The following is a 24,572-nucleotide window of genomic DNA, read 5'->3' on the forward strand; positions in this document are numbered from 1 at the left end:
AAGCAAAACTTTTAGTGATGTGTGTATCTTCCTCAAATTAAAGCCTATGTTTGATAGTAGTAGATTTCTGTTGACCAGGAATGCCGTCTTTTCCTTTACTGGTCTGCTTTTTACATTGTCCTTGCTTCGTCCATCATGACTAATGTTACTTCCAAGGTAGCAGCACTGCTTAACTTTGCTATGTGATCCCGAGTTTTTATGTTTAGTGTCTCGCTAACCCCATTTCTGTTAATTCTCATTATCTTTGTATTTTCTGGTTTACTCTCAATCCAGGTTCTGTATTCCTTCGACTGCTCGTTCCCTTCAACAGATCCTGTAATGCTTTTCCATTTTCACTGAGAACAGCAATGACATAATAGAATCTTTTATTGATATCCTTTCACCCTGACTTTTAATACAATTCTTAAAACTTTCTTTCATTTCCATTATTGCTTCTTTATGTGTAGATTGAACAGGAGATTAAAATATATGTTACACATACCGATCATAATGGCCCTTTCATAACAGAATCCCGCTAGTTTGATGAATGGGGTAAGCAATTTTGCTTGTTGTTTGCAACGTTGTGTTCGACAGCCAAATGTAGACGTTTAATGCTTCTTCCGTATTCTGCGCTATGTTTTGACGCTGTCATATCCTGTCATTGAGGACATGACGCCAGGTGCTCGATGAGGAGAGGCTACAGAGGAATGTTTGCGCCGTATGCTTTCCAGCGGAGTCTGGGGCGCTAGTGGGGTCCCACTATCAGAAATATCGTAATAATATTTGCTACCATATACGCACATTCTCTGAGTTTTGTATGATGTCGTCTAGAGGTCAGAATATTAGTCATAAAAATCATCGAACCCTCGAGCCCCCACTAAAACTTGATGTGTCTAGAAAAGAGAGATGTTCATCCACTAATTTAAAATTTCCCGAAACATTATTTCACTGGACATTTAACAGCGATCGGTGTAAAATATTACAGTTCAGTAAAACAGTTTCGATTGCAACAGATATTTACTATAGTTAGAGACTGCTTTCGGTCTATGATTCAGAACACCTTAAGGCCGTAAGCACCGTGATGGCGGCTGGCGGCGGTAGCCGGAGCAAAAACCGTGAGAACACGGACGTCAGCTGCATTCAAGAATGTCGTTCGCGAGGAACTAAGTTCTCATTAGGTTTCTGTAATTGAACCGTAGTAAATACTCTTTTTATTAATAAATGTGCGTGTAAATTGACTCATATTAATGATTTTTTATAACATGGCTTGGAAATCAGCGATCTAAATTGTATTGTAATAAAATAATCAACCTAGATCGGATAATATTTTATTCGTGGTAACCGGTCTCAATCTTTGAAGATCATCTTCAGACCTGTAAGTGTCCGCATCGAGCAACCAACGAATGTGCCTTCTGGCAGATATTGGGCTCCGCTCGCCGCCTCCGCAAGTCGCTAAAAGAGACGCTAGGTCTGAAGATGACCTTCAAAGGTTGAAACCGGTTACCAAGAATGAAATATCTTGCGATCAAGACCGAGTACGTTATTATGACTCATTTTAGTTATTTCGAAGGAGTATACGTCGTTTTTGCGTCCTCTTAAAATATTGGTACCAGTGAGACAAACTGTCATGCTTACGGGGAAGATGAGTAAAGCAATCTCTTGACGAAAGATCTGCCAATCTTTTAGTGATAATTCAGACTGGTGAAGTAAATCACAGTTAGGGGACATGACCTCTGTGAACCAGAGCAATTCAAGAAATACAGTTGGCAAAAGTTATTTTATTTAGCATGTGGATCAACGAATTACAAATAACAAAGGAGGGTATGATGAGAAGAATAAGGTGACCTCTATCACTGGTTCGAAGTACAGAGACACACTCTCTCTCTCTCTCTCTCTCTCACACACACACACACACACACACACACACACATACAAACACACACGAGAGAGAGAGAGAGAGAGAGGATGGTGGACGCCTTGCCGAGCGTCCATAATGTGCACTTGGTCACCTTGAATTTCACAACTGATGCGATATCGACGGACAACGCTTCTACAGGATAACTTACTCATCGACGTTTGGTGAAAGTGCTGTCAAAGTAAGCTAGTTTATCGTTGTCAGAATGAATCAAGACGTTAAGTCCGTAGCCATGTGAACAAGCCAAAACACGTTTACATCGATTTCCGCTTTCCTTAGAGGACAACGTCCAGTCAGTACACAAGCACATAGAGGTCAAACTCTGAATGTAGCTCGTAATCGTTCAGTCAATACAAATGCAATTAGAGGTCAATCTCTGAATATTAGAATAAGAAATTCGCGAAAGCGGTTTTGGCATTAGAATAACTTTGGTATTAGAATAATTGTCATATTCCCACACCATTTCGGTAATGGTGATCGTGAATAGGCTACAAGGAATTACGATGGGATCGCGGAATGTACCTAAAAAATTATGATCGCATAATGTGCTGCGTTTTTGCTACATGTATAAGGAATTGAGCTATATCCGAGCTTGTGCTTCGCGACACACCGCTAAACCAATATTTTTATGTGACTTCTGGGTATAAAGTCAAAGATTACCTATAGATGCGAATTGGATGAGGTTCAAGGTAGAGGATGAGAGCGAGATAGACCTAAAACTGTAACCACTATTCTATGCTCCATTGGAATTAACTCTGATGTGCTTCGGAAAATTAAATTTTGTTGACAATAACTCTACAACTACTGAGAAGATGCTCGATAAAAGTTCGGCTTCTTGATTGGAAAGACTGTGGGTCAAAATCGCGCTTTGTCGCTGCTAACCTCTTCGCTGCATGCTGTCTGCCGTCGTGCTTGTTGATGGTAAACCACAATGCAGTGCACCATCAATTCCTTTCCGTTTCGAAAGTGTTTTGACGAGTCATAAACGCAGATTGAGCTCAGGGTTTCATTTTCGTACTTTTGCGTCACTACTTGCTTATTCGAGGTATGTTGCCACGGGATGGTAGATCCGCAAGTGTTCACTACTAAGGAAATTAGTTAATTTTTTTTTATTTTGTCCGTTTCTGTTACACTGATACGAAATTTTGCTCCAGTGGTTATAGATTTCGGGGTGACACGTCCATTCACAAACCACACACCTCATTATCAACTGTTACGGACGAGTCAGCGCGAAACTGGTAAGCACTGCAGAAAAATTTTGTGTCAGTGCAGGTAAGACGAACGAAATAAAAAATCATCCAATTGTATCAATATTGCAAGCGTCTCCGTTGGGATTTTTCACGACTTGTAAGAAACAGTTGAAATATGAGTTTCCCTACTCAGCACATCTGGTTTGTCAAAGGAGATAAATCTGCATCAGATTACTGTGTCGGACGCCACGTAGCAAATCCTGACACGCCTCTTGATGTCCAAGTGCATGTAAGCATTTTTAACACAGGTTGAGATTCTGGTATCAGCCTATTCGCAGAATTTTTCAGCCACATTCCGAGGAATTTAGATCCTGTGTGGGAAAAGTCCTCATAAGAGTAGAATTAGACCGGTGGTAGCAGTATTTAACTGGAAACCGTAGAGTGGCTAAACACCCCCGAGCTTCCGGCTGAGTGCTCCTTGGCCACTGTCGACTGTCGTGAACTGCTGCTGCCGTCCTGCCACCTGTGACGTCACTGATGCTCACTCCAGTGCCGTATGTGGTAATAGGTAAGAGTGGTGTCTGTTCTGTCCGGACTCCCGTTGGAATCAGGAAAATGCGAGTACGGGATTAATGAGCGGGGGTCGTCGTGGTGCGGCGAGCGGGAAGTTGGAAATTTGGGTCTGACGGAAAGAGTGCTCGGATAGCCGAGGCGACAGTCAGCCTTCGGAATGACAGCAGCTCGGACGTCCAGTTTACGTACCTGCCGCGTTAGCGCGCGGCCGTGGTGTTGTTGTTCTTTACAGCCGTGCAACTTACTTACTTCGACAGTTCTCGTTGCCGTATGAGGTACCAGCAGATTTGGTGGTCGCGGCGTTGAAACCCATATGGAGGTAAAATGGGTACACCGTATCACGTAGTCAGTTCTGAACTGGGTGCGCCAGATGCGCATGGATGTTACTAAATATGTCTCGTCCTACGTGAACATCGGCGGATGCCGTGTCATCGTAATTTACTACGGTCAGCCAAAGACCTGTTCGGAATGCGGGCAAGAGAGGCATCTCAGTCTGTATGCAATGTCGCACTAGGCAACTGCCGACGGGGCAGCAGGAGATGTCGCCCGATCTGACGGTGCTCCCGTCAGCATGCGTGGAGACCCTTAATTTTGTTCAACCTGTTCATCGACAGGAGATAGAAGCGTCGACTTCAGTCGACCCCGAGCAGTCTGCGAAGTGGCGGCAGGGCACTGCAGACGGACATTCTGCACTGCCAGAGCGCCCCCTGGCATAAATCTTGCAATGCGAAGGAGGAAGAGCTACGCAGGAGGAGTTGGCCATCGCAGATTTGGTCGTGAGAACTGAGGCTTTTGTTCCTGATGGAAACGATCCCCAGAAGTTGTCGGATACCGACACTCATGCCTCACAAGAAAGGACTCAAAACCGACAGAAAAAGAAAAAATCTACTGGCTTCATCCAACACCTGCAGGACGATGTCTACAGAAGACAAAGATCTCGACGATGACGACTATTCCCAGCAGGAAGATATGATCGTCGGTTCCCCTGACGGGATTCGTTCGACACGGCATTCTAAGGAGAGTTCTCGGAGTGCTTTGCCTGTGGATGGTGGACAGCAGATGGACTCAGTATCTTACACTGTCACAGATTGTCTGCAAGCTTCAGCCGTCCCGTTAATTACGAGGGATGATAACAGCACAGGCCTGAGTGCGTGGACCGACCGTGTCGGGGTCGTGACGCCTGCTGCAGCAGCTGAAGTTTTGCAGTTGCTTCACATCACGACATATAAACATCAGTGGACATAGGAGGGGACACGCTGATGGCATGGCCTTCAGCAAGTCTGCCTCCATCCCTACCAACGGTCGTCAAAAATATCGCCATCCCGTGCCAGGCCTACCAGATTGGCACTATAAAATTCAATACCATCAGTTCCAAGGTTAATATGCAGATGTCTCATCATTCACACAAGTTACAATCAAAGACTCCATACATTTGCTTTTTGACGACGAAGCTGTGGATTTAATTAAGCATTACTTACGTCCATTAGCTCCAGTCCTAGCCAATCTGTTCGTAGAGTACATAGAGTACTTTTAGGAAATCGAATTGGACACGGCTCGTGCAGCGTCTAGTTGCTTTTGTCGTTACGTCGACGTCTGGCTTCAGGGACGTGAAAGCTGGGAGAGTTCTTGGACCACATCAGTATCGTTAACGACGACTAGTTCACGATGAATGTAGAGATGGATGGTGCCTTGTCGTTTCTTGACGTCTACGTCCGCCAACAAACAAAAGGAGTGTCCCAGTGTTTACCGGAAATTCACCCAAACGGACTGGTACCTGCGCGCTACCAGCTACCCATGGCAGACACGTCCTGTTATGGAAACTGGTACATTGAGCGGAAGCCGTTTCAGACGCTGAGACCCTGCCAAAGGAAGTGACCAACTTACGGAAAGTATTCAAGAAAACGTCTACTGCTATCTACAAATTTCACAAGCCATTTCGGCTCCTGGGGAGGACACAAAGAAACTTACGTTGTTGCTATTCTGTAGCTCAGTAACAGGAAAGATTAGCTGGCTCATAAAGAGGCACAAAATTCATTCGGTCTTCAGGTCTCCCGCACAACTTCTACAATTCAAGAGGCCGGTGAAAAATTATGTAGGGTTCAGAACGCCAGGGATGTATAAAATATCATGGTGGCGTGGAGGCTTTTATATTGGAGAAAATGTGCAAGATATTTAATAGCACCATACAGAACACGAAAGGTGTCGCCGCCTGAAGTGTCATGGAAATCAGCGTTAGCAGAATACGCTGCGGAACACGAACATCGATTTACATTCGACGACACATCTAGGATTAAATAAATAAACTGTTTCTTCGACAACGTTAAAGAAGAAGCAATCAATATAATAATTTGTAACAACTCTCAATAAAGACTATGGACTGTAGATTAACACAGCGGGTCACACGGCTATCAAACGTTGAAGCGGGTACGGCGGTTGCGCAACGTAAACATTACCGCATACGGCGCTGTGTAGTAAGCACCAGTGACGTCACAGGTGGGTGGCAGCTCGGATATGTAAGGACAGCAGCAGCAATCACACGACAGTCACCACTTGACAATGGCCGACGAGCGGTCTGTAGAAAGCCCTTGGTTATTTAACAACCTGATGCGGCTCAAAGCTAGAGAAAATTTTATTGGCATTTGTCGCCGTGAAAACACACTTTCATATACAAAGGGGAGATGACTGGACGTGTTAAGAAATCAGGGAATAATTTATAAGATACTAGAAGCAGCTGTAGAGGGAGAGAGATTGCAATGCGTCCAACAAATAGCTGAGGCCGTTGTGTGTAAGTAGGTGACACTGTGAGGTGAAGAGACTGACGCAAGAGACGAATTCGTAGAAGGGCCACAGGCCATATCAGACCAATCAGAAGACTAACGACAAAAAATAAAAAAAAATCATATACCTCATTCCCCAACTGTGGACCGTGGTTGAAATTTGAGTCCAGATGATGACTTAATCGAAATATTTAAATTTCGGACCCATTAATCGTAACTAAGACAATGTTTGATAATGATTTAAGTAGTGCTCCATATCATATTTTTACAATAATCTTACAATCGGTTCTTTATGGACCTATGTTTACTGGAGCATATTTGCTCCTAGTACTGTACTCTTTGAACCACATCAATTTTCACTATTATGATACATGGTGCGTACATAAAATTCGGTGACAAAACAAACGTACATTAAAAGCCATTGCAATGTTACCTCTATCGAAGATTATAACACAGTTTACCCAGCACCTTAATGCTCAAACTCGAGGAATTTGTGCTTCACCTACATCAAAGGTATAGCCTAAGTACTCAGTTTGAAAACTGATGTCAGCATTCGTATTTCGATGCTTGAAGTTATGGGCACTCAGTAGATACAAAATAATGGTGAATTGTGTCACCCCCCGAACTGTTAGTCATTTACTAAAGTATAGAAGGTGAAAGAAGATACGTAACTTCTGGCAGTGTTCTTACTAGCTTTCAACTACGAATCGCAAACGGCTACAGACTAAAAACTGGACAGCGACAACACTAAGACCTTGTTATAGAGACGTATACAAAATCGTGCAGCCGCGAAGCAGTCGCACCAAGCTCACGGAAACAGTCATGAAACTCCTACTGTCGACCCTAGTGTAGCACACCCCCTGTTGACTACACGAGATCATTTCTACAGCCGGTTCTTACGGGGTAAGACTTGGGAAGAGTAGCATTAGTCCCTGAGTTCTCACCTGACGTTCTCGTGCCGGCTCATGTAGATCTTCTTGAACTGGCTGTCCTTGGCGGAGCCCAGGTCCTGTCGCATCTTCACAGCCACGTGCTCCGGCAGCACCGACAGCAGCAGCCGCTCCTGCAACAACAGCGTGCCGAATGTTCTGTATACGCAGTTCAGAGTCACTAAAAGTAGGTGCAATAAGGCTCTAGGACACTCACACGTCTAGTCCGTATTCTACTATTTATATTACGAATAAGAGTAAACCAAGCCACGATAACACACGTTTCCCACAGATTTAGCTACTAATAGTCGGAAAGCTCGTTTTTTATTATTACTTGAGATTTTATGTTAATCTAAGCCTACTCCTTGTTTGATATCTACAAGACCCGTATACAATTTTTTAAGGTTACTGCATCTCAGAAATACGTTGCCAATAGTGACTGCAATTACCTCTAATATTACTAACAATGTTTTTTACACCTGTAGAATTCCGCAATCGTCATATACAATCTAATATTTGCTCAACGGTTTGGCCTCATATTTGTTCACATTTTGTTCTGGAAAAGGTTCGTGTCTCGCTCATTGTGTCTTGTTTACGAAAATGGCTCAGTTTCCCGAGAAGGACATTCAAGACGAAAACTCCAAACTGGAGGACAGAAACGTTGCTGCAGATACGATGTGAAGAATGACGCTGTCTCTCAGCTCAGAAGTTCCTGACAGATTGTTTTCTTATTTTTTGGTCATCTGGACCCGCGTTTCTCAACCTTTTTTTCGTTTGGGGAACACCAAATTACACTCCTGGAAATTGAAATAAGAACACCGTGAATTCATTGTCCCAGGAAGGGGAAACTTTATTGACACATTCCTGGGGTCAGATACATCACATGATCACACTGACAGAACCACAGGCACATAGACACAGGCAACAGAGCATGCACAATGTCGGCACTAGTACAGTGTATATCCACCTTTCGCAGCAATGCAGGCTGCTATTCTCCCATAGAGACGATCGTAGAGATGCTGGATGTAGTCCTGTGGAACGGCTTGCCATGCCATTTCCACCTGGCGCCTCAGTTGGACCAGCGTTCGTGCTGGACGTGCAGACCGCGTGAGACGACGCTTCATCCGGTCCCAAACATGCTCAATGGGGGACAGATCCGGAGATCTTGCTGGCCAGGGTAGTTGACTTACACCTTCTAGAGCACGTTGGGTGGCACGGGATACATGCGGACGTGCATTGTCCTGTTGGAACAGCAAGTTCCCTTGCCGGTCTAGGAATGGTAGAACGATGGGTTCGATGACGGTTTGGATGTACCGTGCACTATTCAGTGTCCCCTCGACGATCACCAGTGGTGTACGGCCAGTGTAGGAGATCGCTCCCCACACCATGATGCCGGGTGTTGGCCCTGTGTGCCTCGGTCGTATGCAGTCCTGATTGTGGCGCTCACCTGCACGGCGCCAAACACGCATACGACCATCATTGGCACCAAGGCAGAAGCGACTCTCATCGCTGAAGACGACACGTCTCCATTCGTCCCTCCATTCACGCCTGTCGCGACACCACTGGAGGCGGGCTGCACGATGTTGGGGCGTGAGCGGAAGACGGCCTAACGGTGTGCGGGACCGTAGCCCAGCTTCATGGAGACGGTTGCGAATGGTCCTCGCCGATACCCCAGGAGCAACAGTGTCCCTAATTTGCTGGGAAGTGGCGGTGCGGTCCCCTACGGCACTGCGTAGGATCCTACGGTCTTGGCGTGCATCCGTGCGTCGCTGCGGTCCGGTCCCAGGTCGACGGGCACGTGCACCTTCCGCCGACCACTGGCGACAACATCGATGTACTGTGGAGACCTCACGCCCCACGTGTTGAGCAATTCGGCGGTACGTCCACCCGGCCTCCCGCATGCCCACTATACGCCCTCGCTCAAAGTCCGTCAACTGCACATACGGTTCACGTCCACGCTGTCGCGGCATGCTACCAGTGTTAAAGACTGCGATGGAGCTCCGTATGCCACGGCAAACTGGCTGACACTGACGGCGGCGGTGCACAAATGCTGCGCAGCTAGCGCCATTCGACGGCCAACACCGCGGTTCCTGGTGTGTCCGCTGTGCCGTGCGTGTGATCATTGCTTGTACAGCCCTCTCGCAGTGTCCGGAGCAAGTATGGTGGGTCTGACACACCGGTGTCAATGTGTTCTTTTTTCCAATTCCAGGAGTGTATGTTTCAAACTTTCACGACACCTCTACATATAATTTTTTTCCCAGATGCACAAAAGGAAACACATATAGGGAATACAATACATTTTTTGCTGTTATACTTATATAATCATGTATAATGCTGGACGATTCTCACAAATTGGGCTACTTCAAGAATGAATTGGCCTATAATTTTTATTCTCTAGATGTTTCATCTGCGGAAGGTTAGAAGATAAACATCTCGCGACAAACCTAACATGTATTCGCAACACACCAATGCGTTGCGTCACGGTGGTTGGGAAACGCCGGTCTCGCCATAAAGGTCTGGCAGTTTATCATAAAATTACTAAACTTATAGTTACTGTATTTATGGGCTGAAGAAAATGATCAGTATACTTTTACGCTAGTATAGGGTCCCGGAACTGAAACCACTCCACTTGCACAATGATGGGTGACCTCTCGAAGATAACTGTGTTTTAAATTTTTTTGCAAATAATTTATACCAAACTTCTAAGTTCGATCAGCCACATGACCAAAACCGTAAGTTCATCTTAATGTGCTGGTTCATATATTTTAATGTTGTAATTAATACAAATTGTTAGTGTACGGAATACAGTTATAGGAGTTAACGTCGGTGATATTTGCAGATCTAGAAAATTTAATTCGCAACATTTCAGTACCATGAAGGAGCCATCGAAAGCGAATCAAATAGACGTCGCAAAAGACTGTTACTATACTTCTGGACCGGAAAAGATGAACAGTATTCTCCGGTACTAAACTACGCTCCTCGGACTGGAATCACTGTACTTTCGCTATCAAATTAAACAACGGTTTGATCTGTTTGTTGTTGGTTGGTTGATTTGGGAGTGGGGACCAGACAGTGATGTCATCGGTCCCATCAACTAGGAAATGAAGTCGGCCGTGCCCTTTCAAAGGATCCATGATTGCATTTTCCTGAAGCGATTTAGGGAAATCACAGAAAACCTTCTATCAGGATAGCCAGGCGGGTGTTTGAACTATCTTCCTCCCGAATCCGATTCCAGTGTACTAACCACTGCGCCACCTCACTCGGTAATCTTTTTGGCTATCTTTGCCTCCCAGGCTACGTCGACGTTAACTCGAAAATATTTTTTTATGCTCTCGGGAAGGTTGAACCAGTCTTTCTTGCCACCCTCTGTTTTAGTTGTACTTGTGTAATATGGTAAAGCCTACGTTATCCCCGAGTTCTCATCCGATGGAACAGATGGGAACCACAAATGCCCTTCCAATAACCTGCAAGAAAACTATAGGGGGAGATGAAGGTTTGACAACAGTTAGTAGATTCAAATGGATATAGGTTGCTTTATTTACGCAGAGAAAGATTATCGTGGGGAGCTGTATCATACCAAGTGTCGGACTGAAGACCGCAACAACTACTTCATATCACAGGTACTTAAGGTGGAACATACCATATGTAGTGTCCTGCGGTCGGTAGAATAGAACTAACAGTCAATTTGAACGCACTTTATTATAATTAAAGAAAAACGCCTTCTTGGCATACAGTAAGTGTTAAACCCAAGAACAAACAGAAAAGAACCTCACAACTCTTGTGGTGGCAAACCAGATAAGGAAACAAGACAACGGAAGAAAATACTGACCAAAATATAGACTACATAATACAACATACTACTACAATGCTATGGCTAGCGAATACAATGCTAGGGCCAACGTAAGTGCTGGGAGGATCTCTTCCTAGCAGTTGCTAAACACAGCCGGTCTGACAGTCTAGACGTGCTTATAAAGCCAGGTTGGCGGAGTGCTACATGAGCCATATGAATTACGAGTGGTGGAACACTGTCACATTTTGTCTGGTGAAGTAGTTCCAGGTTTATTTGGAAAGTCTCTTATTGTTCCTATCCGCTGGCGATGTTGCTCTGCCCGCTCCTGAAAGGGGGTCGGCAACCCATCTTGCGTGTCGGTTGTGGGGGCCCTGTAACAATAAGGGGCCGCTACGACACCATCACCCTAATTAAAGTTAACTACAGTAGTGGCAAAAATTTGAGAATTTCTCACCATATCGCATTCACACCTTCACTTTTTTTTCTTTTGAATCGATGAAACTTTTGTGTCCGCCACCAAAAATATCGTAACGTCTATCTTACGTATACTTTGTTCAAGAATTTTGTGATTACTTCCATATTTACTCACTTAATCATCTGTTTCATTACTAAAATTAGATACAAGATCACAGCACACATTAGAAGAAAATGTCAATAAAAATTACAGTAACTATTTCGTTGACAAAATGACATTTTACGAATTGAGACTGAGTAAACTGATAAACTGTAAAAGAAGTAGCTTGGGTGGTGTAAATCCAGAGCTAGTATACGTCGGACCGGCGTGTCGCCACTATCAGTGATTGCAGACCGAGCGCCGCCACACGGCAGGTCTAGTCTAGAGAGATTCCCTAGCACTCGCCCACTTGTACAGCCGACTTTACTAGCGATGGTTCACTGTCTACAAACGCTCTCATTTGTAGTTTAGCATAGCCTTCAGCTACGTCATTTGCTACGACCAAGCAAGGCGCCATATTCAGTTACCATGTCTTCTGAACAGATAATATTGTGACTCATGTACCGTCAAGAGCGACGTTCATCATTAATGGATTAAAGTTCAGTATCAAACTAATTACGTCCTCTTTCTGAATTCTAATTCCTTGTCATGTTCCAGATCTCACGTCACTATAGTTCTTCCGTCCTCATGCCAGTCTGCGTGAGCTAAAACGCGTGCATTTCGGCCTCCATTCGTAACAGGGTGTTGGCTCTCCTGCCAACACAACAAGATCTATATACAATAAGGTTGACAGCTGCATACAAGTGTATGAGAGCGTTCATAACAAGATTTAGACCAATAATGAAAGTAAATAGGAGAGAAGAGGGTATGGTTGTTAGTTTGGGTCGTTCATTATTAAAATTATTCTTTTAGCTCAGTATCTTTAGGGGAGTAAACACGAATGTGTCGTGGATAAATGTGCAAGAGAAAGGAATATCGTATCTTCTGGGATTCAAAGCATTATGTAAGACGAGGAAGATATTGCTAACTATAATGAAAAACAAGTACTCGAAAAATATACGTGCCGATATGAGCTTACGACGATGCAATACGTATCACTTGTTTTCTAGTTTGTTTTTACAGCACGTAATTTTACAGTGGATGATAAGTCCTCCCAAGGCCACAGTGGGCTCTCATTCGGAGGACAGCGTCGTCCAGATTTCCCAATGTTACCATCAAATGCGTAAAGCAAATGCCGGAATGGTTCTTTCGAAATGGATACGGCAGATTTCTTCGCTAGCCTCGCCGATCCGAGCTTATGCTGATACTAATAACCTCGATGTCGATGGGACATTTGTTCTTTCTTCTTTACAACGAAAACGAAATGTTAATTGACAAACCTGTTTTCTGTTTGGACCTATCTGCAAGCGTCGTGGTAAGCGCCTCAGTTTCGTATTTGCTGATTCGGTGGACGCGACAACCTGCCCTCGCTGTAGATATGCCCATAACATACCGTCAACCCTAGCCTAGCCCGATCCCTCCGTTTATTCACATGCAGGGCGGCAATGGCACACTGACATCAGCTGCAGGATGTTCACACACAACGGAGCTGTAACGGTCTTAACTCGGCTTAACTCCCCAGTTTAGTCACAATTCACGGTCCAGGAGTTCTCCCTGGTTCTCGTCATGCAGCATGAGCCGCCGCGCGGCGCGGACCCGTAGAGTACTGCGTTTACGGGGCACTGCAGTGGCAACAAACAGAAACGGCCAGGCCGCACACCGCCATTCAGTGTGTGACCGCCTCTGTATCCGCCCGCACCATGCGCAGAATGAAACGCAGAGGGTCTCCGACAACGTTTTCTCTGCAATTAACAGTGAGTTTGTTATGATGCTGTCATGCAATAATTATGTATACAGCATTAAGCTTCAGGCGAGCAAGTTTCTTATTCCTTAGCAAAGTCTGTATTTGTCTTTATTTATCTGTCAGGTTCCTCGGATTCATGCGAAACAAAGCTACTGTGTCACGGAATGAGTAAGTGTGTAGTTCACAAAATAATTATTAGAAAATTTATGAACAAAAGTGTTAATAAAACAAGACAAAAATTGAGAGACTATAGCGCAAGAAACTCCTGTATAGAATAGGAGAGTGCCAGAAAGAAACTTTTCACTTTGGATTTGAACACTTCGGGTTTATCACTCCATTTTTTCAGTTCTGGTGGGACCCTATGGAAAATAAAACTTGCTTAAAAGTCCACACCATTCTGTACAATGCTAAACGAACTGTTATCAGGTGCGTGTCGTTTTTCCGTCTACTGTTCATTAAGTGGATGCTGCAGGTTCTTGAGAATGAGGCACTGTTGTCAATAAGGTATCTCATGGCGGAATTTATGGACAGGGACAGCACGTTTAGAAGTCTAGGACACCAGAACAACGGCCTACTCGAAATTCGTGACGTGAAACAGCGTATCAGACCGATCGCCCTTTTCTGGGCTGAGAATATTCTTGGTACGTGCTCAGATTTGTTCTAAAAACCATCTTCAGGCGAGATAATAGAGTGAAACTAAGTAAACAAGTCTTCGTGTTTGTGTCAGAGTTAGTAGGGATCATTCTTATAGTGAGGATAGCAGCATTTAGTTTGTGCACAGGACCTTGAATGTCATACTTCAGAAGAAAGCCTTCAGTGTGCCCTTAGTCTTAAAAATTTAAAGTGGTAGATTTTAATTTACTGTCATCTACCTTCAGTGGCGGCGCGGTGCCTCTCTTCTTTTTTAGCTGCACCTCCCTGTGAACTCGTTGTAGCAGATCGCCTGTAGGAAAGCCGAGCAGAAATCTACCGTACTGCAACTCACACCAGGCTGCATACAACGTAACTATTCTAAGAATTGGAAAAGATCATACTTTTGAATAAATGGTGAAAATACTGGCCAAACTTCGGTATATTCTGAAGCTGAGAATTACACGGTCACTGCCAAACCCGTGCTAATCCTGACACAGCCATGCACAAACCCTTTCATTCACGTTAGCAAGTTTATAGTAATGTATTTTCAGAAATCTGAATAGCTACTAAGCACGAATTGTTCTTAAATGAAAATGCTCGCCACACTATTATATTAATCGCTGTCTAATGCACTCAAGTTTTTAGTCACCGATCTGCTCAATATGGCACGCGAGATTACTGTCTTTTCTCTTGCACAAAATTACTTAAAAATCAGTACTTTCTAAAACAAAAAACACCGGAATAAATATGTCTTGACTTTAAAGCGCTTTCGAGTCATGTAGCACAGCTAAAACCGGCAAATTAGAACTTCCTTCGGAGCTCATACTACACACGACCGTACCATTGAATGGCTGGGCTCCGACTCCTCAGACTGCTGTAAGCATTCTATATCTCCAAGAAAAAAGCCGCGAGAAGAATACTCCGTTCTGATTGGTCAGTTTTCTTTAAGGCGAATAGAAAAACATTATTCTCCCGCACTAGTCCGCGCTTTTCATGACTAACCAATCAACAAATAACACACTTTCAAACTATTCTATTTGCCGAAATAAATATTTAACATTCTGATATTGTGTTTATACTTTACACTATTAACTTATTTCATTTGCACTCGAATTAGCACTCCTTTTACCATAAACTTATTTAACGTATTATGATAGAAAGTTCCCCGTGGTACAACGTTCATAAGTAGAACAATGATCTACATATTTATTTCAGACCACATTCACGCATCATTCACACTGCTAAAAGTATATACAAAACAGTACAATCATAAATAAACAAAAAACTCCTTCAAGAAATAAACAGAACAATTAACAAAAACATTCTTTTGACCTATTTCTTGAATGTATCCGAGCACTACTATGCACTGGCAGATGAAGATTAGAACTACGCACTCGACTGAACCCGCTGCAGACCATCTGTCACAGTGCACAAATGTGTAATTCTCACGATACACAGGCTCTAGACAGGAGCGATATAAGACGCCAAGCCTCGGATAATAAAATATTCAAAAAAAAAATGGTTCAAATGGCTCTGAGCACTATGGGACTCAACTGCTGTGGCCATAAGTCCCCTAGAACTTAGAACTACTGAAACCTAACTAACCTAAGGACATCATACACATCCATGCCCAAGGCAGGATTCGAACCTGCGACCGTAGCGGTCGTGCGGCTCCAGACTGTAGCTCCTTTAACCGCTCGGCCACTCCGGTCGGCTGATAAAACATTGCTTTTAGAAATATCCCTCGTCGAAATCGGTATGCATTGCAGTTTCTTTTCAGAAAGCTACACACTTCTGACACTGACTCTCACATTAGCTACATCATTTACATTACCTTCCACATCATTCACAGTAACATATGCATCACACGGAAAGGGAGAAAATGTTGAGTCATTCTATTGGAAGACCACTGGTATACGCTCTCAGACAAAAGAAAGATGAACCACGAAGTAATTATGCAAAAATGGTCACAAACTGATATTCATATAGTTACTGAAGGAAAATGCAAAATTGTAAACTTTGGCGACTGATGGATGAATGTGTGACACTGCAGCGCAAATTCAAATAAAATGGTTCAAATGGCTCGGAGTACTATGGGACTTAACTGCTGTGGTCATCAGTCCCCTAGAACTTAGAACTACTTAAACCTAACTAACCTAAGGAAATCACACACACCCATGCCCGAGGCAGGATTCGAACCTGCGACCGTAGCGGTCGCGCGGTTCCAGAGTGTAGCGCCTAGAACCGCTTGGCCACTCCGGCCGGCGCGCAATTTCAGCTCGCAGCTGACTAAGATAGTCACGGGGCATGTCGATACCAGGGCATAAAGTCTTTGCGAATTTCATTTCGTGTACCCAGCTGGGCAGTAACTATGCCTCGCAGACAGGCGTCTTAACAATATTTGCAAATATCAGTATTTGAGAGAGATGCGTAGTGGCCCTACAAGAAGCCGGTTGGAGTAATCAGCCAAACGCTCGACATTTTAATAAGCTAGGTGCCACTACTCGACGATGTTGGCAGGAATGGGTGAACCATGGCCGAACATAGCGTCAAGAAGCAAGCGGTCGACCTAGAGAGACTACAGAACGTGAGGCACTCAGAACCCCAGATTCATCGTTACTTTCGATCCGACATGAAACTGAAACTTATTCACAGCTCACGGCCCTCTCGTGCCAACCACCATTGACCTCTGTTTACCAACAACCGTGTCCGTATTGATGTCGGGTACTTTCAGTCGCCGGCCGCGGTGGCCGAGCCGTTCTAGGCGCTTAAGTCCGGAACCGCGCGACCGCTACGGTCGCAGGTTCGAATCCTGCCTCGGGCATGGATGTGTGTGATGTCCTTAGGTTAGTTAGGTTTAAGTAGTTCTAAGTTCTAGGGGACTGATGACCTCAGATGTTAAGTTCCATAGTGCTCAGAACCATTTGAACCATTTTTTACTTTCCGTCTGCAATCTCGCTGTCTGCAGTAGAATTATCTTCAGTGATGAGTCCCACTTCGAACTGAGCCACGATGGCCAGTGAAGACCTGCGAGAAAACGCCACAGACAATTGTGGGATACCAACCCGATTTACGCCCGCCATACGGCCAGACAGCCGCGAGTGACTGTCTGAGGTACCATTTCATATCATAACAGGACCCTTCCGGTTCTCATCTGAGGCACCCATGCAGCACAGCGATACGTCTACGGTATTCTACCCTCCGTTCTGTTGCTCTTCACGGCAAGGCATCCTGGGCTTACATTTCAACAAGATAATGTCCACCCACACATGGCGAGAGTTCCTACTGCTTGTCTTTGTGGTTGCCAAACCCTACCTTGGCCAGCAGGGTCGGCGGATCCCTCCAAAACTGAGAACGTTTGAGAGCATCTTGGACAGGGCTCTCCAACCATCTCGGGATTTTGTCGAACCAACGTGCCAATCGGACGGACTTTGGCACGATATCCCTCAGGAGGACATCCAAAAATTCTGTCAATCAATACCAAGACGAGTAACTGCTTGCGTAAGAACCAGAGCCAGAGGTGAACCAACGTGCTCAATTTGTGAATCTCTTCCTCTTGCATAAATCGTCCAATTTTTTGGAATATTAATCGTTTGATTGTCTGTACACGTACATCACATCTCTCGATTTCCGTTCCATTTTGCACAATTCCTTCGTGGCACGTCTTTTTTTTTCTTTTTTTGTGTCTTACAGTGTACATCAAGAAATCTATGGACACAGAACAGAACCCTGTGGGAATCTTCGCTCTATATGACCCAAGGAAGATTCACATCTCTTTCCTATCTGTCACTGAAGATAACCTTCCGCTTAATCTTTTCCAAATATGTGGTGAACCAATGCTGAGGTTTTTCCCAGTTCTCATGATGTTGTATCATCTGCAAAATACATGGCCTGCACAAATTCCTTTGTTAAATCATAGAAAATACCTGTGCCCTTGAGCTATCGTTTAGCGCTGCTACTGCCTCAAAGGATTGAATGGCATTTTATGCGGACTTTCCTTTCTTGAAGCCAAACTACGAATCTGACAGAAAATTATATATAATGAGCCGTGTCATTACTCTCCTATACCTTGTTTTCTCAAAAAGTTTGAAGATACTGATGGAAAAGAAATTGGCTGGTACTTGCCTACATCATCTTGTTTACCCTTTTTATAAAGAGGTTTCTAAACGTGTATTTCAGTCTGTGAGGAAACAGGCTACGATTAATGACATATTGCACCTGTGAGTAAGTACATAACTAATACATGGTGCACTCATTTTTATAATCCTACTCGAATGTTCATCATACACGTGACAGACTTACACTGTAATCACACAATAATTCAGTTTCATATTTGTTTACTTCCTGTATCTGTATGTGATGTAGTGTCTCGGAACACCAACTATAAAGAGTTCAGTTTATTTACCTGTACCAATAAAACTTTCATTTAACCTGCCGACTACCGATCACAAGTGATTATTCAAAATTTAGCGCAAGTCTGATGAATCGTTAACTGCTTCGTCCTCGTACAAGACAGGTATGCTTGCATTGTCTTTCCGACTTATGAATTGTTAGGACCTGTTTTCTATCAGTCGTTAGCAAGAGAATTTCAGAAAGTGAGAGGTTACGATTTGTTTGTATCATGCCTTTTCCGCAACATTATAAATTAATCAATTTTTCTTTGGCCTCTTTCGAAGTTTGAAACATACAGGTGAAAATCCTGTAAACAATTTTACCTTCGTGCACGTCATAAAAGTACTTATATATTCGAAGAATGTAAGAGCATCAGGATGCGTATATCAGGCAGCTAGCTGAAAAGTAGGCAGCTCTGCGTTTTATGTGAGAATCTGTGGAGCCAGCAGCTTGAGGAGAACACCAATAACATTTTCCTCCCACTTTGTTCCGCTTCCCTCAGATCTGAACTGGGCCAATATCGACAAGCCGATCCTTTCATATGCTCCATTCAGTCGCTTTTCTAATACTCTTTCTCCTGGAAGGCTTTTTCCCTTTATGTAGAAGACGTTCCATTCCTTACCACTAAGGTACGCCATAAGCTGCTTTGTAAGACGTTCTTATAATTAATGTACGTACTCATAAATTTTGTGTTAAGTGGCGTGAGTTTAATTCTTTGCAGAAACGCTATTATATAGGCCTTGTCCTTAACGGCTTTCAACGTCGGTGCACCAACACTTCGTCTGTTATGGTATCTGTTATTGTCCAAGTGGTTACATATTGCTAAATGAGAGAGAGAGAACAAAAACAATATGTTCATATTATTGAAATGCTGCCGAAGAAAGATTTATATCCAAAATAGAAAAATGGTGGCAAATATTTTAAGCGTTTTTCATTCATGCTGTCTTTAAAAGTCCGTTACAGTTGCGACTTACGAATGAACAACACAAGAAAATTTTACAACTGCTTCAGGAAACCCTTGGACAGAACAGAAGAAGTGCATCACAGAAAAACCTTTCAACTTAGATTTTAAGATTTGTTGTTCAATTTTTTTCTCTTTTGCAGGATGTCTGTTGAAAATTAAATATACTGAATAAGGCATAGCTCCCTGTACAATACTTAATACATCATTATCACGTCGTAATAATTTTTCCATCGATTACGCAAGGAAATAATGTTGGAGTTTCTTATGAATGCATAAATACCGTCAACAACAAATCTCATGACGGAATGTATGAACACTAGTGGCAGTGTTAGAATCCTTAGGTACCTGAGCAACAGCCTACACACAGTTTATGAACTGACATCGCATATCCGTCTGACAACCCTCCTCATGGTAAGATTGCACATATAAGATTAGTGAAATGGGCACTGTGGAGCGTCAGAGTCACAGACCTGCTGATGGATCTAGCGTTGGATCGCATTCCACATCCAACAACAGCGGTCATGCCGTGCAGTAAGTTACAAAATAGGTTTAAAATTTTGACCTCTAGCTTCACTGCAGTGTGTGCACCATCAACGTAAAGGGGGCGAGGGTTGAACGTCTCGTCGACATCGAGGTCATTAGGGAAGTGATGTAAAGACTTACACACATGGCTGTATTGAAGCTGGGCCGCTACGGTCGCAGGTTCGAATCCTGCCTCGGGCATGGAAGTGTGTGATGTCCTTAGGTTAGTTAGGTTTAAGTAGTTCTAAGTTATAGGGGACTGATGACCTCAGATGTTAAGTCCCATACTGCTCAGAGCCATTTGAATCATTTTTTGAAGCTGGGCGCTCAGTATTTTTCTGTCGCAGTCTGGATTCGTGCAATAAGAACCTCCTCTGATATCGCAAGAGTAGCATACACCAGTATACAAACTACTCCTCAGAAACTAGCAGAGGGATCGAAACGTCGATTGTATAGAAGAGATATGACGCGGCCTAACGACCCAGAAGATTTGTTTTCATTCACAACGGCCACGAAAGCCTGCAGACTTTCATAAAAGTATACATGTTTGTCTCCTCTCACAATCCTGAATGGTGGCAAATAAATTTTATCACTCAGTATACATACTATTAGAACTATTACAATTTGAATATGTCGCATTAACCTTCCACAATAAAAATCATTTTATAGTTAGTTATGAACCGGTGTTTAGCTCGCTAGGCCATCTACAGATAACTCAATACAAGCGGATAGTCGACAGAACTTCAGCGAGAGTTCATAGCTGTTTTTCAAAGGTGTGCGACATTTGACGAATACATCGATACAAAAGCACAGGCTTAATGTCATACGCATATAACCTCTGAACAAGTAAGTCTTATCTCACAGTGTATTCAGAGATTAAAAATATAGGGGTGTTTATGCATGACAAGTGACTAGTGGCACAGACTATCATGTTGCATGGACAAACTGGTGAATGTGATGAACATGCTGAACAAAAGGGCGCGTAGGGATGGGATTGAAGAAAGAAGTATATGGAATGCAGATGTGGAACAATTACAACAAACACATTATCTACCACTGAGAGAAATATTAACTGCATGCTGCTACTTTAGTAAGGATGAGTTAGGGAACAGTGTTTGGTCACTAAGAACCAGGTCGGAATTCTTTGATTGTTGTTCGTTGACGGCCAGAATTTTGAGTAATGTTTGTTTTCTGCCTTTAGTTCCTCTGTGGAGAATATTACAATATCGTAAGAACGACATTCACTCGTATTCAGCAAAGGTGGAAACTTTATTTTTCAGTCTCCAGTACCTCTGACGCCCAATCAGTCTAGTAGTTATAGCTCCGTCTGCCAGACGAACATATAATCTGCCACACGGATTGTAGGAAATCATATAAATTCCAGTCTGTTCTAAGAACGTTATCTAATCCTTACTGCTGAACGGTATGTGAGCGGCAGTGTTCCTAGAGTAAAAAGCTATGGTATATTTCCTGGATATTAGTATCCTGCCGAGAAACTGTTACGTTTTACCCTCGTATAGAAAGTAGACCCTTTTGTTATTAGTGTGGTTCAGTGCTATCTGACGAGGGTAGAAAAGTGCTTTTATCCTCAGTTTCTTCTTTCTACGGAGTATGTTGTCAGTTAGGGTAGAAATATAACCATTACTGTATGCTATTTCTTTATGTTCAGTCCATTTTAGAAATATGGTTCAGTTTGTGGTATAAATAGTAGACGGTGTACCATGGAGTCGAAGGCTGTATGTTTCTGTGTTATGGAATGTCGGGAACTGGTATTATTGTTTCTGCAGAAGTTACTTTCCTGTGTATGTTTAATAAATGCTGTTGCTTGTTAATAAAAAAACACAATTGTGGCACATTGACAGTGTGTATTCAAGTTTTGATGTGTCTGCGTTCGTGTAAGTACCGACAGAGTATTCTATGAACACTGTTATGACTGTCTGTCATTGGAACTTGTTACTGTATTTGCAAGATCACCGGACAAAATATTTGTCACCGCCCCTAAAGAGCGTACTAATCGCTTTGCAGTGCTGTAGTTGGTGTATAGCTGGCAGCAGCCAACCATGTGGCCCTCCGTCACTGACACTGGGCATGTCAGTGAAGTGGTGAGTAGTTACAGTGACTTGTATGGAATCAGCACATCACAGATGGTTCAACGTGGTGACATGACAGAATGGCAAAGACGAGCTGTCGTGTTTGGATGTGTCTCCAATGAATGGTGTATCAGTTGCAACGACGTAACACTTCATAAGAACTGGGTCGTAAACATATCCCAAACAACAGGGACCGGTGACGAGTGTCATGCCTTATTAATTACATACGGTTCCATAACCGACATGAATTGTTGCTGTGAATGAATTCAAGTCCATCTTAGCCTGTTTCCGAGTGAGTATTACGAAGAAATCTCATTCAATGGACCTTTGGACTCCGCTATATCATAAAACGCCAGGGATCATTGCCTCACATTAAACTGAAACTCTTCAGTGGATCAAATGAACACATAAACTGGACAGTTGCTGACTAGAGGCGTTACTGTGCCCCGACAAATGTTCATTTTGCTTCTTTCCAAATTATGAAAGACGTCGAACATACCGGCAGTCAAATGAGACGTTTGACAAGCAAAAATATAGGAAATTAAGGAGCTGTAAGCTGGATAAGCTCAAAGAATCAGAGGGTGGTTAGAGTTTCAGAGGGAGCATTAGGGAACTATTGACAAGAGCAGGGGACAGGAATACAGCAGAAGAAGAATGGACAGCTTTGAGGGATGAAATACTGAAAGCGGCAAACACGCAAAAATACAAGATCTACTAGAAATCCTTGGGTAACATAAGTGATACTTAATTGCATTGATGAAAGGAGAAAATACAAATATGCAGTGATTGAAGCACACGAAAGGGAATACAAACGTCTAAAAAATGAGACTGAGAGGAACTGTAAAATGGCTAAGTAGGAATGGCTAGAGGATAAATGTAAGGATTAAGGATCATATGTCACTAGGGTTTTTTTTTTTTTTTGGGTCATCAGCCTTCCTACTAGTTTGGTGAGGCCCGCCACCAATTCCTCTCCTGTGCCAACCTCTTCATCTCAGACTAGCACTTGCGACCTACGTCCTCAATTATTTCCTGGATGTATTCCAGTCTCTGTCTTCCTCTACAGTTTTTGCCCTATACAGTTCCCTATAGTACCATGGAAGTCATTCCCTCATGTCTTAATATATGTCCTATCATCCTGTCCCTTTTCCTTATCAATGTTTTCTACATATTCCTTTCCTCTCCTATTCTATGCAGAAGCTCCTCATTACTTACCTTATCAGTCCACCTAATTTTAACATTCGTCTGTAGCACCACATCTCAAATGCTTCGGTTCTCTTCTGTTCCGGTTTTACCGCAGTCCATGTTTTACTGCCACACAATACTGTACTCCAGACGTACACTATGTGATCAATAGTATCCGGACACCTGGCTGAAAATGACTTACAAGTTCTTGCCGCCCCCCATCGGTAATGTTGGAATTCAATATGGTGTTGGCCCACCCTTAGCCTTGATGACAGCTTCCACTCTCAATCAGGTACTGGAAGGTGTCTTGGGGAATGGCAGCCCATTCTTCACGGAGTGCTGCACTGAGGAGATGTATCGATGTCGGTCGGTGAGGCCTGGCACGAAGTCGGAGTTCCCAAACATCCCAAAGGTGTTCTATAGGATTCAGAAATACAAGTCTTGTACCTCTGTTATCCATGGTTTCTTCGCAGTTACCTTCTTTGTACCTATGTTTTTCTTTCCAGCTTTCGTGATGGCCCTTTTTAGAGATGTCCATTCCTCTTCAACTGTACTGTCTACTGAGCTATTCAGCTATCGTTGTCGGTGTTGGTTTGCTGTCGATTCTAATAAGAAGAACCCTGTCGCTGAACTGTCCACAGTAACACACTCTGTGGTCTAACATCCTATTCATAACGAATGCTACTCCCGTTATACCATTTTCTGCTGCTGTTGATATTATCCTATACTCATCTGACCAGAAATCCTTGCCTTCTTTCCATTTGACTTCACTGACCCCTACTATATCTAGATTGAGCCTTTGCATTTCCATTTTCATATTTTATAGTCTCCCTACCACGTTCAAGCTTCTGACATTCCACGCCCCGATTCGTAGAACGTTATCCTTTCGTTTACTATTCAATCTTTTCTCATGGTCACCTCCTCCTTGGCAGTCCCCTCCATGACATCCGAATGGGGGACCATTCCGGAATCTTTTACCAATGGAGATCATCTTGACACTTTCCAATTATCAATTACAGGCCACATGTCCTGTGGACACACGTTACGTGTTTTTAATGCAGTGGTTTCCATTGCCTTCTGAATTCTCATGCTGTTGATCACTGCTGATTCTTCCGCATTTAGGGGCAGTTCCCCCTCCCATCCCCCCTCAACCCCTCCCCCCCCCCATTGCCAAGAGAGTGCCTTGAACCTCTGCCCGCTCTTTTTGACAAGGCCCTTAACAGAACTAGGGTGACTTCTTATGCCGGAAGTCTTCAGCCGCCAATGCTGGTTATTAATGAAAAGTTAAGCAGTGGCGGGATTCGAACCCGCGACCGAGAACGTATCGATTACTAATCAA

The 24,572-nt window shown here is 43.5% G+C and overlaps 1 protein-coding gene across 1 annotated transcript in view; it reads right to left on the minus strand.

Annotated features, from left to right (window-relative positions):
- Positions 1–24,572, minus strand: part of LOC126146011 (adenylate cyclase type 3) — a 923,811-nt gene that overhangs the window by 440,784 nt on the left and 458,455 nt on the right. The window contains exon 3 of the mRNA XM_049915594.1: positions 7,379–7,497. Within this exon, the coding sequence (XP_049771551.1) occupies positions 7,379–7,497 (119 nt within the window). The remainder of the gene's footprint in view (positions 1–7,378; positions 7,498–24,572) is intronic.

The sequence above is a fragment of the Schistocerca cancellata genome, chromosome 2 (genome assembly GCF_023864275.1).
Source record: "Schistocerca cancellata isolate TAMUIC-IGC-003103 chromosome 2, iqSchCanc2.1, whole genome shotgun sequence".
NCBI lineage: Eukaryota > Metazoa > Arthropoda > Insecta > Orthoptera > Acrididae > Schistocerca > Schistocerca cancellata.